The 14074-nt window shown below is 42.3% G+C and overlaps 1 protein-coding gene across 2 annotated transcripts in view; it reads left to right on the forward strand.

Moving 5' to 3' along the window:
* The window catches only part of LOC126234258 (uncharacterized), a 154276-nt gene that overhangs the window by 115069 nt on the left and 25133 nt on the right, over window positions 1-14074 (forward strand). For both annotated transcript variants that reach the window (XM_049942950.1, XM_049942951.1), the window contains exons 7-8: window positions 197-375; window positions 3703-3840. In XM_049942950.1, the coding sequence (XP_049798907.1) occupies window positions 197-375; window positions 3703-3840 (317 nt within the window). The remainder of the gene's footprint in view (window positions 1-196; window positions 376-3702; window positions 3841-14074) is intronic.

Here is a 14074-nt window from a genome sequence, read left to right on the forward strand (position 1 = left end):
AAAAGGGCTAGTGTCTTAAAGGAATTGATACCAAATAAAAATTATGTGCATAAATCATACAGGAGAGCTTTGGTAATAGAAGTTGTTATGCCTTTATTCTTAGTTTTAGTTTTCTTGTGTTGGTTTTATTTTTATTGCTACTTTAAAAGTAATTTCATTGTTTGAATGAATTCGACTGTTTTTGTATATTTTTCAGGATGTATTGGAGCGTGTACTTGTGGAAATGGGCTTAGGAGGCATAGAAGGAATTGTTCAAGATTATCAGCTACGAGTATTAAATTACAACAACTTCGTTCTTGGAAATTGTTTACGAGTAATGGAAGAATATAAAATGCTTACACAGACGAGGCAGAAGGACATAATTTCTGAACTGGTGTATGTAAATATTTTGATCTAGGACAAACATTTGTAGTAATTTATCAGGATGCAGTTGATCCACAAAAATATCTTGATAAAATTTTTTGTGTACGAAAGATGTACACAATTAACTCTTATTATTTATTTCCTGTTTCGATGTTTCTTCTTATTATATAATTGGTTACTAACAACATATTGATCTTCTGTGTCTCCCTCAGAATTCTGTGTGGAATTTTAGACAGTATGAAAATACGGACCGTAAACATTCCTTTAATTAGAAAGATTTTCAGTCTCTTATTCCTTTCTTTTTATTGTACTCTTTTCTGCAAACCAAATACACTCCTCTCTTTATCTGCCTCAATTGTTAGCCAGTCATTCAGTACATGTAAGTGAAAAGATAATACTTATAGAGTGGAAAGGGAAAGACAAAATACCCCTCAGTCCTACATCAGTTAGAAAAAGGGCTGTGGTTGAAAAGGATTATATTTATTTATTTTTTCAAGCAGGAAACCAAACACATGAAGTTACGATGTCTTAAAAATACAGCCTCCACCAGAATCACAAATGGGAAAACATTGACTTTTAGAAGTATTTTAATGTTTAAAATAAACAGCAGATATAAGTCAGGAGTCCTCAGCTCTTGGTCTGGTGGTAGCGTTCTCACTTCCTGCGCACTGGGTCCTGGGTTTGATTCCTGGCGGGGTCAGGGATTTTCCCTGCCTCAAGATGTCTGGGTGTTGTGTCGTTTTCATGATCATCATTCATCCCCATTATGGTCGGAGGAAGGCAATGGCAAACCACCTCCGCTAAGACCTTACGTAGTCAGCAGTGCGGGTCCACCGCATCGTCCCCTAGACTCCTCTAAGTATGGGACCTCATCATCATCATCATCATCATAAGTCAGGAAATTGAGGAGTGTGTCTCATAGGCTATGTCTGTATAGATTTCCTAGATAATTGATACAAGTATTACACATTTCAAATATACTGCATAATTTGATGTTCTTATTGAAATAAATTTACATAAATATGCATACTATTGACCGGTAAAGTAAGAGAAAGGCTACCACTCATCTATAGCGGATCAATGTGTGGAGCACAGTAACACTTAACAGAAAACAGTATTAATACCAGCTTTTGAGCACTAGCTCTTCCTCTAGCAATAGTACCTACGTTCATACACACAACCACATAGACACCCAAACGCTTACTTCTATAGCCAAGGCATGGCGTTGCCACAGGATTGTGCATTTGGGTTTCAGTTAGACACGGTGCTTTGTGCATTGATCCGGTAGAGATGAATGGTTGCCTTTCCCTTATTGTACGTACTGCTCCATCCAGTAATTTCCATTATTGTTACACAAATTATTGATAGGGTTGATGTAGATTTTGTGATTGGAATGTACACTTAAATTTCACACTCTCAGGTTCTTCTGTAGAAATTACCATTGTGTTTAGGCTGACTTTTACGTTCTACATCTGCAGCAAATATTGTAATACAATTGGCTGTCCTTTCTGTGGACCAGTACTTAATTGTTATCCTGCCATTTTTTTCTGTTACGTGTTAAACTTCATTATATTTGGTATTTCATTTTTGTAATACTGGGTTGCTCACTCTGGTACAAAAAGTGTATGTTCTCTTTAATTATAATAAGGCATTCCCCACTCTGCCCTCATCCAGACCCATACCCCTTGTTATATATATTTTATGATGTCATATCTAATTCATTTGAACCATTACCAGTGAATGTTACACTTCAGTACTCAATAAACTGAAGTATTATATCTTACATCTTGCAAAGGAGAAAGTTCTGTTTCACCACAACACTGCACAGTGACTCATCTTCAGCATAAAATGCATGAACTTCAGTTCAAAGAGCCTTCACATCTACTGTATTTACCAGTTTTGGCTCCCAGCTGTTTTTCCCCAAACCCAAAGGAATACCTGAGTGTATGATGATGCACATCATAGTAAGGGATTGAACTTGAGGTAATATATTCAAGGTATCACAAAGTCAAAAATATGTTGGACTATGTGTACTGATTTACAAGAAAGCTATTTAGGGGGAGGAAATCCCCCCTCCCTTTCCTCCTTCAGTGTGAAATCTTGTTGTGTTTTGATACTAGCATGGCAGCTGTTATGCAGCTGAATATGTTTGCTTTTGCAAGATCTTCGGGGTAGTGAGAGGGATTGGGGAGGGGAGGGGGGGGGGATGATAGGGATGATATCAACACAGGCCAGGTTTTGCATGAACTTATGATGGTGACACAGAGGAGGAAGTGATTTAGGCCATTAATGGAAGCTCAGATGAAAACAGCAACCAAGGAAGAAAATGATGGGCAGGCTATCCCTAGTGTATTGAGTAGCTCAGTATTTATTATATTGAAGGAAAGATTTAAACTGGATTGTAAATGCCATGTCAAAGTGCAGATAGCTACAGCAATATAATTCAACTTTATTATTTGCATAATGCTTGTGAAGCTCATTACTTGATGTAGAGTAAAGGATCTTGACAAATTTGTGGTGTTGAAATCAGCCATTGAAATAATAAAAATGTCTTGAAATGGGCTGCTTGCATTTGGCAATCTCTGGAGGACTGTGAGTTCAATATTGCATCAGAGTATTAAGTGATGTGAGTGAATAAAATAAGAGAATACATAATCAATGCCTGCAGTAAATTAATTGAGCCAGTGACCATTTTTGATAATTTTTGTGTCCTGTACTATATATCTGTGTGACAGCTCCATTTCTAAAATGTGGAGCAGAGATAAATCCTTGTGTCATTGGTTAACATAGGGGAATGTCACCAGAGTTTTGTTTCAACAAATCTAAAGATCTCTGAGCAATGTTTATTCATGCACACTTGCCCTTTCAAGATCATGCCAACATCTGATTTTTAACAAGGTTACTTTTTTCCCTGAACAGCCACATGTAAGGCCCCAGCGTTATGCAACAAGTCATTCCATCATTCAAGAATGAACATTTTTAATTTACAAATTAAAAAAAAGCCAATCACTGTAATATTATTATTGGTTTCAGACACATAATGTACTAATCTGTTGCTGGAAGTATTAATGACATCTCTAATATGTGTTAGTTGCATCATTCAAGAATGAACATTTTTAATTTACAAATTTAAAAAAAAGCCAATCACTGTAGTATTATTATTGGTTTCAGACACATAATGTACTAATCTGTTGTTGGAAGTATTAATGACATCTCTAATATGTGTTAGTTGCGTTGGGCCTGTTCCATTTTTATGAGAACAGATGAAGAAGGTAATACGCGTAAATGTCAGTTGAAATTTTTCATTGTTTCTAGCTTATTGTATCATTATGCTTGCAGGTGTAAAATTGAAGATGAAGATGGGGATGTGCCAGAAATACACTTTCCAGCACTTGGAGAAGGCTATGCAGTTGATGAATTACAGCCATCACTGGAACCTGGGTTTCAGATGCTTCACAGCCTGGAGCAGGAAGAACAGTAAGACAGTATTTCAGTTTTCAGGTTGCCTGTGATTGTACTTTTATGTGCCTGAGACCGATGTGTGGAGAATTACTTACACAAACATTACTGTGTGCGGATTGGGAAAGAGAGCAGCGTCCTATTTGAATTGGTATTTTATTAAAGAGCATGGTCTAGCTAGGATGTACCTGCAAAGCGTGGACATTAACATTCTTCGTTTTGATATAATTTACACAGCTGCGGATGTTTAGTTACAGTTAATAACATTCATACTTCTGTAGTGCCACCTGTGCAGGAAGAGGTGGCTATGAGACAGGACTGTGTGAGCGGGTGGTGAAGGCAAGGTGGGAATGTAAGAGGTTCCAGAAAAAAGCAGCTGCAAAGATAACAAGTTGTTTATTGAAGACTCTGTGCTGTGTAATACACTAATTCAGTGGCTGACTGGCCGCTGAATTCTGCTAGGCTGGCTGCTTGCAAGCCCCGAGATGGTGAAGTGTGTTCTCCACCGAGCACTAGTGGTCTCATTATGCAAGCTGGCCATGTGGTTCCTGTGGTGGCGGCTTGTATTCTCAACAATGGAGTATCAACCACGGCCTTGGATGACACCTGGCTGCATCATGGCGGTGAGTGCCCACAGTGATGAGATGCCCATCTTGTTATGGAGTGCAGTGGCAGGTGCACACTCTTAGTGACCTGCTGCCCTCTGGGCTGGAGTCAGCCACGCTACCAGTGTTGACCTGGGATAGCCAGCTGCACTATGACACTAAGTCTGGGAGGACTCGTGTGGAGAGCTTTTGCCTCGCCATGGCCTCGAATCAGTGATTTCTACTGGCAGGTCCATGTGGCGACCTCTTCCTGCATGGCTGCATTGTGCTGATAGGGCTGTGAGATTGAGAATAATTTCATTACAAAATGTTCAGTATTTATACACTGAGGTGACAAAAGTCATGGTACAACTCCTAATATTGTGTCGAACCTCCTTTTGTCTGGCGTAGTGCAGCAGCTCACCGTGGCATGGACTCAACAAGTTGTTGGAAGTCCCCTGCAGAAATGTTGAGTCATGCTATCTCTATAGCTGTCCATAATTCCATAATTGCGAAAGTGTTCCTGGTGCAGGATTTTGTGCATGAACTGACCTCTCGATTACGTCCTATAGATGTTCCATGAGATTTATGTCAGGTGAACTGGCTGGCCAGATCATTCACTCAGATTGTCCAGAATGTTCTTCCATGAATGGCTGCAAATGGTCTCCAAGTAGCTGAACAGCCAGAAGACCCAGTCCATTCCACATAAACACAGCCCATGCCATTATGGAGCCACCACCATCTTGCACAGTGTCTTGATGACAACTTCGGTCCATGACTTTGCAGGGTCTGCGCCACACTCAAACCCCCACATAAGCTCTAATCAACTCAAATCAGGATTCCAACCAGACCATGGTTTTCCAGTCATTTAGAGTCCAACTGATATGTTCACGAGCCCAGAGAGAGACTGCAGGTGATGTCGTGCTGTTAGCAAAGGCTTTCATGTCAGTCGTCTGCTGCCACAGCCTGTTAACGCCAAATTTCACCCCACTGCCCTAAAGGTTATGTCATCATATCTCCCACATTGATTTCTGGAGTTATTTCTCAGTTTGTTAGTTAGTTATGTGTTTCATTGATCAATATCACAGTAATCGTTATGATGTGGAACATGTCAAGTGCATCAGAAATGCACACATGAATCAAGGTGTTTTTTAAAAAGCTTAAAATTTTTATTACCTATCCCATTCCCTTAAATGGCACAAAATGCATATACACTCCTGGAAATGGAAAAAAGAACACATTGACACCGGTGTGTCAGACCCACCATACTTGCTCCGGACACTGCGAGATGGCTGTACAAGCAATGATCACACGCACGGCACAGCGGACACACCAGGAACTGCGGTGTTGGCCGTCGAATGGCGCTAGCTGCGCAGCATTTGTGCACCGCCTCCGTCAGTGTCAACCAGTTTGCCATGGCATACGGAGCTCCATCGCAGTCTTTAACACTGGTAGCATGCCGCGACAGCGTGGACGTGAACCGTATGTGCAGTTGACGGACTTCGAGCGAGGGCGTATAGTGGGCATGCGGGAGGCCGGGTGGACGTACCGCCGAATTGCTCAACACGTGGGGCATGAGGTCTCCACAGTACATCGATGTTGTCGCCAGTGGTCGGCGGAAGGTGCACGTGCCCGTCGACCTGGGACCGGACCGCAGCGACGCACGGATGCACGCCAAGACCGTAGGATCCTACGCAGTGCTGTAGGGGACCGCACCGCCACTTCCCAGCAAATTAGGGACACTGTTGCTCCTGGGGTATCGGCGAGGACCATTCGCAACCGTCTCCATGAAGCTGGGCTACGGTCCCGCACACCGTTAGGCCGTCTTCCGCTCACGCCCCAACATCGTGCAGCCCGCCTCCAGTGGTGTCGCGACAGGCGTGAATGGAGGGACGAATGGAGAGGTGTCGTCTTCAGCGATGAGAGTCGCTTCTGCCTTGGTGCCAATGATGGTCGTATGCGTGTTTGGCGCCGTGCAGGTGAGCGCCACAATCAGGACTGCATACGACCGAGGCACACAGGGCCAACACCTGGCATCATGGTGTGGGGAGCGATCTCCTACACTGGCCGTACACCACTGGTGATCGTCGAGGGGACACTGAATAGTGCACGGTACATCCAAACCGTCATCGAACCCATCGTTCTACCATTCCTAGACCGGCAAGGGAACTTGCTGTTCCAACAGGACAATGCACGTCCGCATGTATCCCGTGCCACCCAACGTGCTCTAGAAGGTGTAAGTCAACTACCGTGGCCAGCAAGATCTCCGGATCTGTCCCCCATTGAGCATGTTTGGGACTGGATGAAGCGTCGTCTCACGCGGTCTGCACGTCCAGCACGAACGCTGGTCCAACTGAGGCGCCAGGTAGAAATGGCATGGCAAGCCGTTCCATAGGACTACATCCAGCATCTCTACGATCGTCTCCATGGGAGAATAGCAGCCTGCATTGCTGCGAAAGGTGGATATACACTGTACTAGTGCCGACATTGTGCATGCTCTGTTGCCTGTGTCTATGTGCCTGTGGTTCTGTCAGTGTGATCATGTGATGTATCTGACCCCAGGAATGTGTCAATAAAGTTTCCCCTTCCTGGGACAATGAATTCACGGTGTTCTTATTTCAATTTCCAGGAGTGTATTATACCTATAGATTTATTTATTCCTATTCAAGAATTCATCTGTGGTGTAGAAGGAGTTGTCAAGGAGATATGATTTCAATTTATTTTTAAAACTATTGCTGCTGTCTGTCAGTTATTTTATTTCATTTGGTAATTTATCGAAAAGTTTCAAAGCAGCATATTTGATCCTTTTCTGTGCCAAAGATACGTTAAGTAGAGGATAGTGTAAGTCTTACTTTCTTCTGGCATTATAATCATTAATGTCACTGTTGTTTTTAAACTGGTCCATGTTGTTGATAACAAATTTTATTACTGAGTAAATGTACTGTGAGGCTATTGTAAGAATTACTAACCTTCTAAGCAGATGCCTACAAGATATGCAACTATGAGCCCCACACATTATTCTAACCACTTTCTTTTGAGCAGTGAATACTTTTTGCCTGAGTGTTGAGTTACCCCAAAATATTATTCTTGCCAGTCCGTTAGCATTGACAATTCTTTGCAAACCTGCTGCTCTCGGTCGTTAAGTGAAGGCCATTGGCCACTGAGTTGTCTGTTGTGAGAGGTAATGCCTGAAATGTGCTGTTCTTGGCACTGTGGATCTTGGAATATTGGATTCCTTAACGATTTCCAAAATGGAATGTCCCAGGTGTCGAGCACCAACTATTGCTCAGCATTCAGAGTCTGTTAATTCTCGTTGTGCGACCATAATCTCGTGGGAAACCTTTTCACATGAACCACCTGAGTACAAATGACAGCTCTGCTAGTCCACTGCCCTCTTATACCTTGTTTATGTGATACTACCGCCTTCTATATATGTGTATACTGCTATCCTATGACTTTTGTCACCTCACTGTTTAGTCAGCAACATCACACTTGTTGTGCTTATGCGCCACTACCAGTCACAAATCCTAAAAAATCACTGCCACTGTTAAGTGCGGAAATCTGCCTTGCCGCTTGGTGCACAAGTCTGTGTAGTACCACTGACAATTGGACCTGGCAGAATGTGCCCTGAAGTTTTTTAAACAGGGCTGCTGCAGTACACCATTCAGGCTCACACTAATGTGCCTATATTTGTCTATTCCCCCCGTCCCGTCCTCCTCTGTGAACAAGACCTGCTCTGTTGGGTCTACCTTAAAATCAGTTTCATATTATGCTTCATGTTTGTACAAAATACAGAGAAAATGATAGATAACATAACTGGCAGCTTGCTCACTTGGGTTAGATACCACATCCAATCTTTGTTACTATGCTGCTTATTGCTATTTTACTTGTGAGTCTATTTATTACACCAATTGTTGGCTCTCTATCTCAAAAGAATTAAAGTTATGCACAGCAGAGTTAGTCACTGTGACACTTGGTATTGCGGCAACCAAAATCAGTGTCGTGTGTTGTTGTCCTCTGAACTGCTCTGTGTGATGCATTAACTGGTTAGTGGAAATGTGCCCTTCCTGCATGGCAGTGAATTGACCAAGGGAATGGATTAGGTCAGGTTCTAAAGTTTGATTTACAAGTGTTAAATTCAGTGCTGGAAATAATTCCAAATTAGATCTGGCCAGTACACATATGGTTGTGGGATGTTCACTTGCATAATTCTCACAATCGTAGCTAGTAGCTGGAAGCTTGTTCTTTTTATGTTGCATGTAGTCCCATTGATTAAAAACCCACTTCCCCTGCAGTTTAATCTGTCTGGTCTCCATGAGCTTCACCTGCTCGTAGTAACTCACCACTATTGCCACGTCATCGTAGGTACAGTCTGGTTCCCCAGTATCACTCAGACGATCTAATCCTTTCTGTCTGTCTAGAACAGTTGTATTGCACATGTGGTTATGCTGGTTTGCATTATCCTGGTCAGACACACTGTGACCTTCCCCCTTCAACAGTGTTGTAACTCCTCCTCTATCATTATTGCATATCAGCTACCATCTTCCAATATTAATACCCCCCCCCCTCCCCCCTCTCCACCATTGCCCTTCCAGATCCTCATGTGCATGAATTTTTACAAGAACTCCTCACTTTATTGGATATGTGTGAGTGGTGTAACAGTGAAACTGTCGTGTTTTCCTGTTGCTGGGAATCGAATTAGAATATGCAATCATACTTGTTCAATTTGTACTTTGCTGATGCTATGAGGTAGTAGAAGGGTAGGTTTTGTCTACTGGGTTCCATAATCAGGCTTACCTCAGATGGTAACTCTCTCCATGTTTTCTGTAGCCCGGTGCAGGTGACAAAACACAATACTGCTATGGTGCAGGCGACAAAACACAATACTGCTATGACTCTCATTCCATCCTTTCTTGCCCTTGATGTATTGCAATCTGAAGACAGGAACAAAAATAACACTCACTCCTCAGAAGGCTACTGCCACTAATGAACCCCTTAACATAAAAAAAAAAAAAATATATATTGTATATATCCTTACACTAACCTAACTTATTCACTACAATCCTGAACACACGAAAACATAAAAAAGAAGAAATACTTGACAAATGATCCTCATCTTCTTGATCTTAACACTTACAGTGCTTTGTGCACAGGCTCAACTGCGTCTTCTTGTCTGTTCCTCTGTTTCATTCTCTTCATGTTCTTCTCCAGCTCGCCCTTGAAATTCCTAGACTCAAGTCAAGACTACCTTGAAAAAGGTCTTAGATGTTCAACATGTTCTGAAGCATCACTTTGTGACTGGCGAGGTACTATCCATCATGTGACAGGGTCCGTGACAACTTGTGATGAACTTCCTTGTCTTCCCTTTTGGTGTGTAAGGATTGGATAACATCACACATTGTACTACTTTATACTGTGGTAAACTTGCTGTATGTTTCACTGATTTTCCTGCTTCTTTAATCGCTTCTTATTCACCTTCTGTACTTGTTTCCTGTTATAGAAGAATGCTGAAGATTAAATGGGTACATTGCGTAACTTATGAGGAGGTACCGAATAGAACTGGGGACACAAGAAATTTGCGGCACAAAGTGGCTAAAAGGAGGGATCGGTTGATAGAATACATTCTGAGACATCAAGGGATCACCAGTTTAGAAAGTGTGTATGTATGTAGGAGATGGGGATAGAAATTGTAGAGGAAGACCAAGAAAAGAATACTGCAAGTATATTCAGAAGTTATTTGGAGATCAATAGGCTTGCACAGGATAGAGTAGCATGGAACACTCCATCAAACCAATCTACAACAACAACTCATTTCCATACTTCTCATACTGTTTTCTCAAATTCATATACAGGCTCTCCATCTCTACCTTTCTTTTCCTTTAAGGCAGTGTAGTTTCAGCTCTCTGAGACTGCAGACGTGTGTGCAAGTTGTGCTTGCGCGTGTGTGTGTGTGTGTGCATGTGTGTATGTGTGTCTATTGCTGAAAAAGGCCTTAATGGCCGAAAGCTATGATTGTGTGAATCTTTTTATTGTGCCTATCGCGACTCAGCATCTCCGCTATATGGTGAGTAGCAACTTTCCTTCTCTTGTATTGTTACATTCCATCTTGGCTTTTCCATTGTTTGATTTCTTTGCCTTTGTCAGACAGAACAGTGATGGCATTTTCCAACCACAGGTCACCTCATATGGGGACTACCCAGTATTCATGTATGCTTTTGAATTATACGTGGACACAGCAGACCTTAGATTGTATTCCTGTCACTATGTTGTACGTTCATATAGTATTTTAACATTCTCCCAGTTGTTCTTTGTACCCATCCCCTTCTATCATTGGGCTGTGGTTGAAGAGGACTAGTTCTTAACTTCTTCTCATACTGGAGCTGGCACAGTTCCTTTAATAAGTCAGATATGAAATTCATATCGTGGTCTGTAGTTATCAAACCTGGCACCCTGAATTTCAATATGTGGTTGTTAACCATCGCTTGTGGAACTGTCAGTGCCTGCTGGTTTGGCATAGCAACCATCTGCACATATTGTGAAAAGTGATCTAATATTGTTAGAATACAAATCAGTTTGCTGCTGGTGTACAACTGAATGGTGCAAAAACATCAGTCTCAAGCATTTCAAATGGTTTTGACGCTTCCAGCAGCCTCTGCGACAGCACTCGCCTACATTTCCAGTCATTTCGCTGTGCATTCTGGATGCAGTTTCTCACATATTAATCCACACCTGCTTTCCTTCTTCTCCACCAGTATCTCTCTGTCACTCTCCAGTTTGTTGTCTTTCACCCCCTCTCACCAGATAACACGTTAAAATATGCTTCATGTAGAATTTCCTCCTTAAACTTTGGTGGTGTTATTACTCATGACCCTGCACAGCAGTCCATCACATGTGCTAAACTGTGATTGCATCCTATACTACAAGGTGTACAACTTTGCTTCCACCGCTTTTTCCCAACATTTGAGGCTTTAATGAAACAAATTGGTTACACATGTATCATTCAAAGTATTTTCCGTCGGTGGCCACTACTTTCTCCCATCTTTTGGGCAGTGTACGAATCCTGCGACGAAAAAATTGTTCATCTTTTGAAGCGATCCACGAAGTGATCCAATTTGTGACTTCTTCATGAGATCGGAAGTGTTGGTCAGCCAGGCCATGCGCCATTGATCTAAACAGGTGATAGTCAGAGGGAGCAATGTCTGGAGAATACGGAGGGTGGGGCAGGACTTCCCATTTTAATGTTTCCAAGTACGTTTTGACCTCTTTTGCAACGTGTGGTCGAGTGTTGTGCTGCAACATCACTTTATCGTGCCTCTCGCTGTATTGCGGCTGTTTGTCTTTTAATTCTCTGCTCAAACGCATTAATTGCTTTCGATAACGAGAACCTGTTATTGTTTCACATGATGCTCAGCTGGTCCCACCAAATGCAGAGCATGATCTTGGAGCCATGAATATTCGGTTTGGCCGTCGACGTGGAGCATGGCCGGGATATCCCCATGATTTTTTGTGTTTAGGGTTATCGTAATGAAACCATTTTTCATCCCTGGTCACAATGCGATACAGAAGTCCCTTGCGTTTTTGCCTCTGAGGCAACTGTTCACAAACGCCGTTCAATGTCTTTTGGTTTCAGCCCACACGAGACCCAACTTCCTTCTTCCTGAATCATGCCCATAGCCTTGAGACGTTTTGAAATGGCTTGCTGTGTCACTCCCACTAATCGTGCCAATTCTTCCTGAACTTGATGCAAGTCTTCACTCAGCAATCTCTCCAATTCTGCGCCTTCGAAAACATTCTCTCTTCCACCACTGTGTCGGCCTACGACATTAAAAGCACTGTTCTTGAAGTGTTGAAACCACTCATGACACATTCTTTCGTTATAGTGTCCTTACCATATGTACTTGGGGGCATTCAATGAGACTCAGCCGCTGTTTTCTTCATATTGAAACAAAACAGTAACACCTCCCGCAAATGATGAGAATTAGGCTAGTAAACAAGACATTTTCAATCAAGAACAACTTTATAATGCAGACACAAATTGACTACTGTTTGAATGAGGTTATGTTGACCGAGGTCCAAGCTAACTGCCTGACGTCTGCGATCCGTTTCTTTCAACTGCTACTTACCATTGTCGCCACATGTCAGCAGACAGTGGAAGCAAAGTTGTACACCTTGTACTAATGGTCACTGTCAGCTCTCTGCACTGCCTGCCACTCTACAAGATCATGACCCATAACTTCCAACACTGCTGCCTTCCTTCTTAATGTGTCTGCATTCCCATGCTTCTTCGCTTGTTTGTATACTACTTTATACTTGACTTTGCTAAGTCTCAGGTCCCATCTTGCCTGCTGCTAGATGAATCCTTCAGTGCCATTAATCACTTCATATCAGTGTGGTCAGTCACTACTCAAAATTTTTTCTGTGAACGTAACATTTAAAATATGTGACACCATAAATGAGGCCCAACATCTCTTTCCATGTCTTTGAATAGTTCTTCTCCACCACATTCAGCTGTCGAGATGCGTAGGCCACAGGGTGCTCTTCACCAATAATCTCCTGGTCTAGACAAATTCCAGAGCTTGATTAGATGCAGGACGTGAAAGGATAAACTCTGTCGGGAAGGTCTGGAAGTACTAGAACTGTGCTGGATGTCAAAACTCTCTTTAATTCTTCAAATGCACCCTGACAATCATTTGCCCATATAGACCTCATGCTGTTCCTTGTCAACTGTGTGAGTGGTTGTGATACATCAGCAAACCTTTTCATGAATTTTCTGTAGTAAGTTGAGGTCCCCGAAAAAGATTGCAGTTCCTTAATCAACTTAGGCACTGGGAACTCTCATACAGTGTGCACTGGCCTCTGGTCCGTCCTTATTACATTTTTACTAATTACATCACCTAAATACCCTACCTCTTGTAACACAAAATGCCAATTCTCTGTATTCGAAATGTCAGATGTGCAGTTCTACACTGGTAACAGTTTGCCCTAGCCGGAATGTCATCCTTGTCAATCCATCATCAAAATCCTGCCACTGATAACCTTCCATTCCCTCTATTTTTCTGTGGCTGGTGATATTGCCTGTGCAAATGCCCCTGCCATCCACACTTGTAACACTTAACTTTTGTGGGAAATAACCCACGCCTATCCTGTATTCCTTTTGAAATGTCAATTTCTTCACAGTCCATCGCTAACACAATAGCAGAATGTGGATCCTTTGCTGCACCTGTACACACCATTTTTAAAATGTCCTATGGCAATCCCCTCAGAAAAGTATCAAGTGCACTCTGCTCACTTTCCTGCAACAAAACTATGTTTTAAATTTTTTAGATTTTCCCAATGATTCACTGTCGTCTCATAGAATCAGTTGTACTGCCAGTGGTCTGCATGTTTCCAGCACGATATTTCAGTGACTTGGTGTCTTCATCAGATGTTTTCTGAGAATTTGCCCATATAGACCTCATGCTGTTCCTTGTCAACTGTGTGAGTGGTTGTGATACATCAGCAAACCTTTTCATGAATTTTCTGTAGTAAGTTGAGGTCCCCGAAAAAGATTGCAGTTCCTTAATCAACTTAGGCACTGGGAACTCTCATACAGTGTGCACTGGCCTCTGGTCCGTCCTTATTACATTTGCTGATCGGGTCCCAAGTTTATACCTGGATGGTGCCTGGTG

The sequence above is a fragment of the Schistocerca nitens genome, chromosome 2 (assembly GCF_023898315.1).
Source record: "Schistocerca nitens isolate TAMUIC-IGC-003100 chromosome 2, iqSchNite1.1, whole genome shotgun sequence".
Classification (NCBI taxonomy): Eukaryota; Metazoa; Arthropoda; class Insecta; order Orthoptera; family Acrididae; genus Schistocerca; species Schistocerca nitens.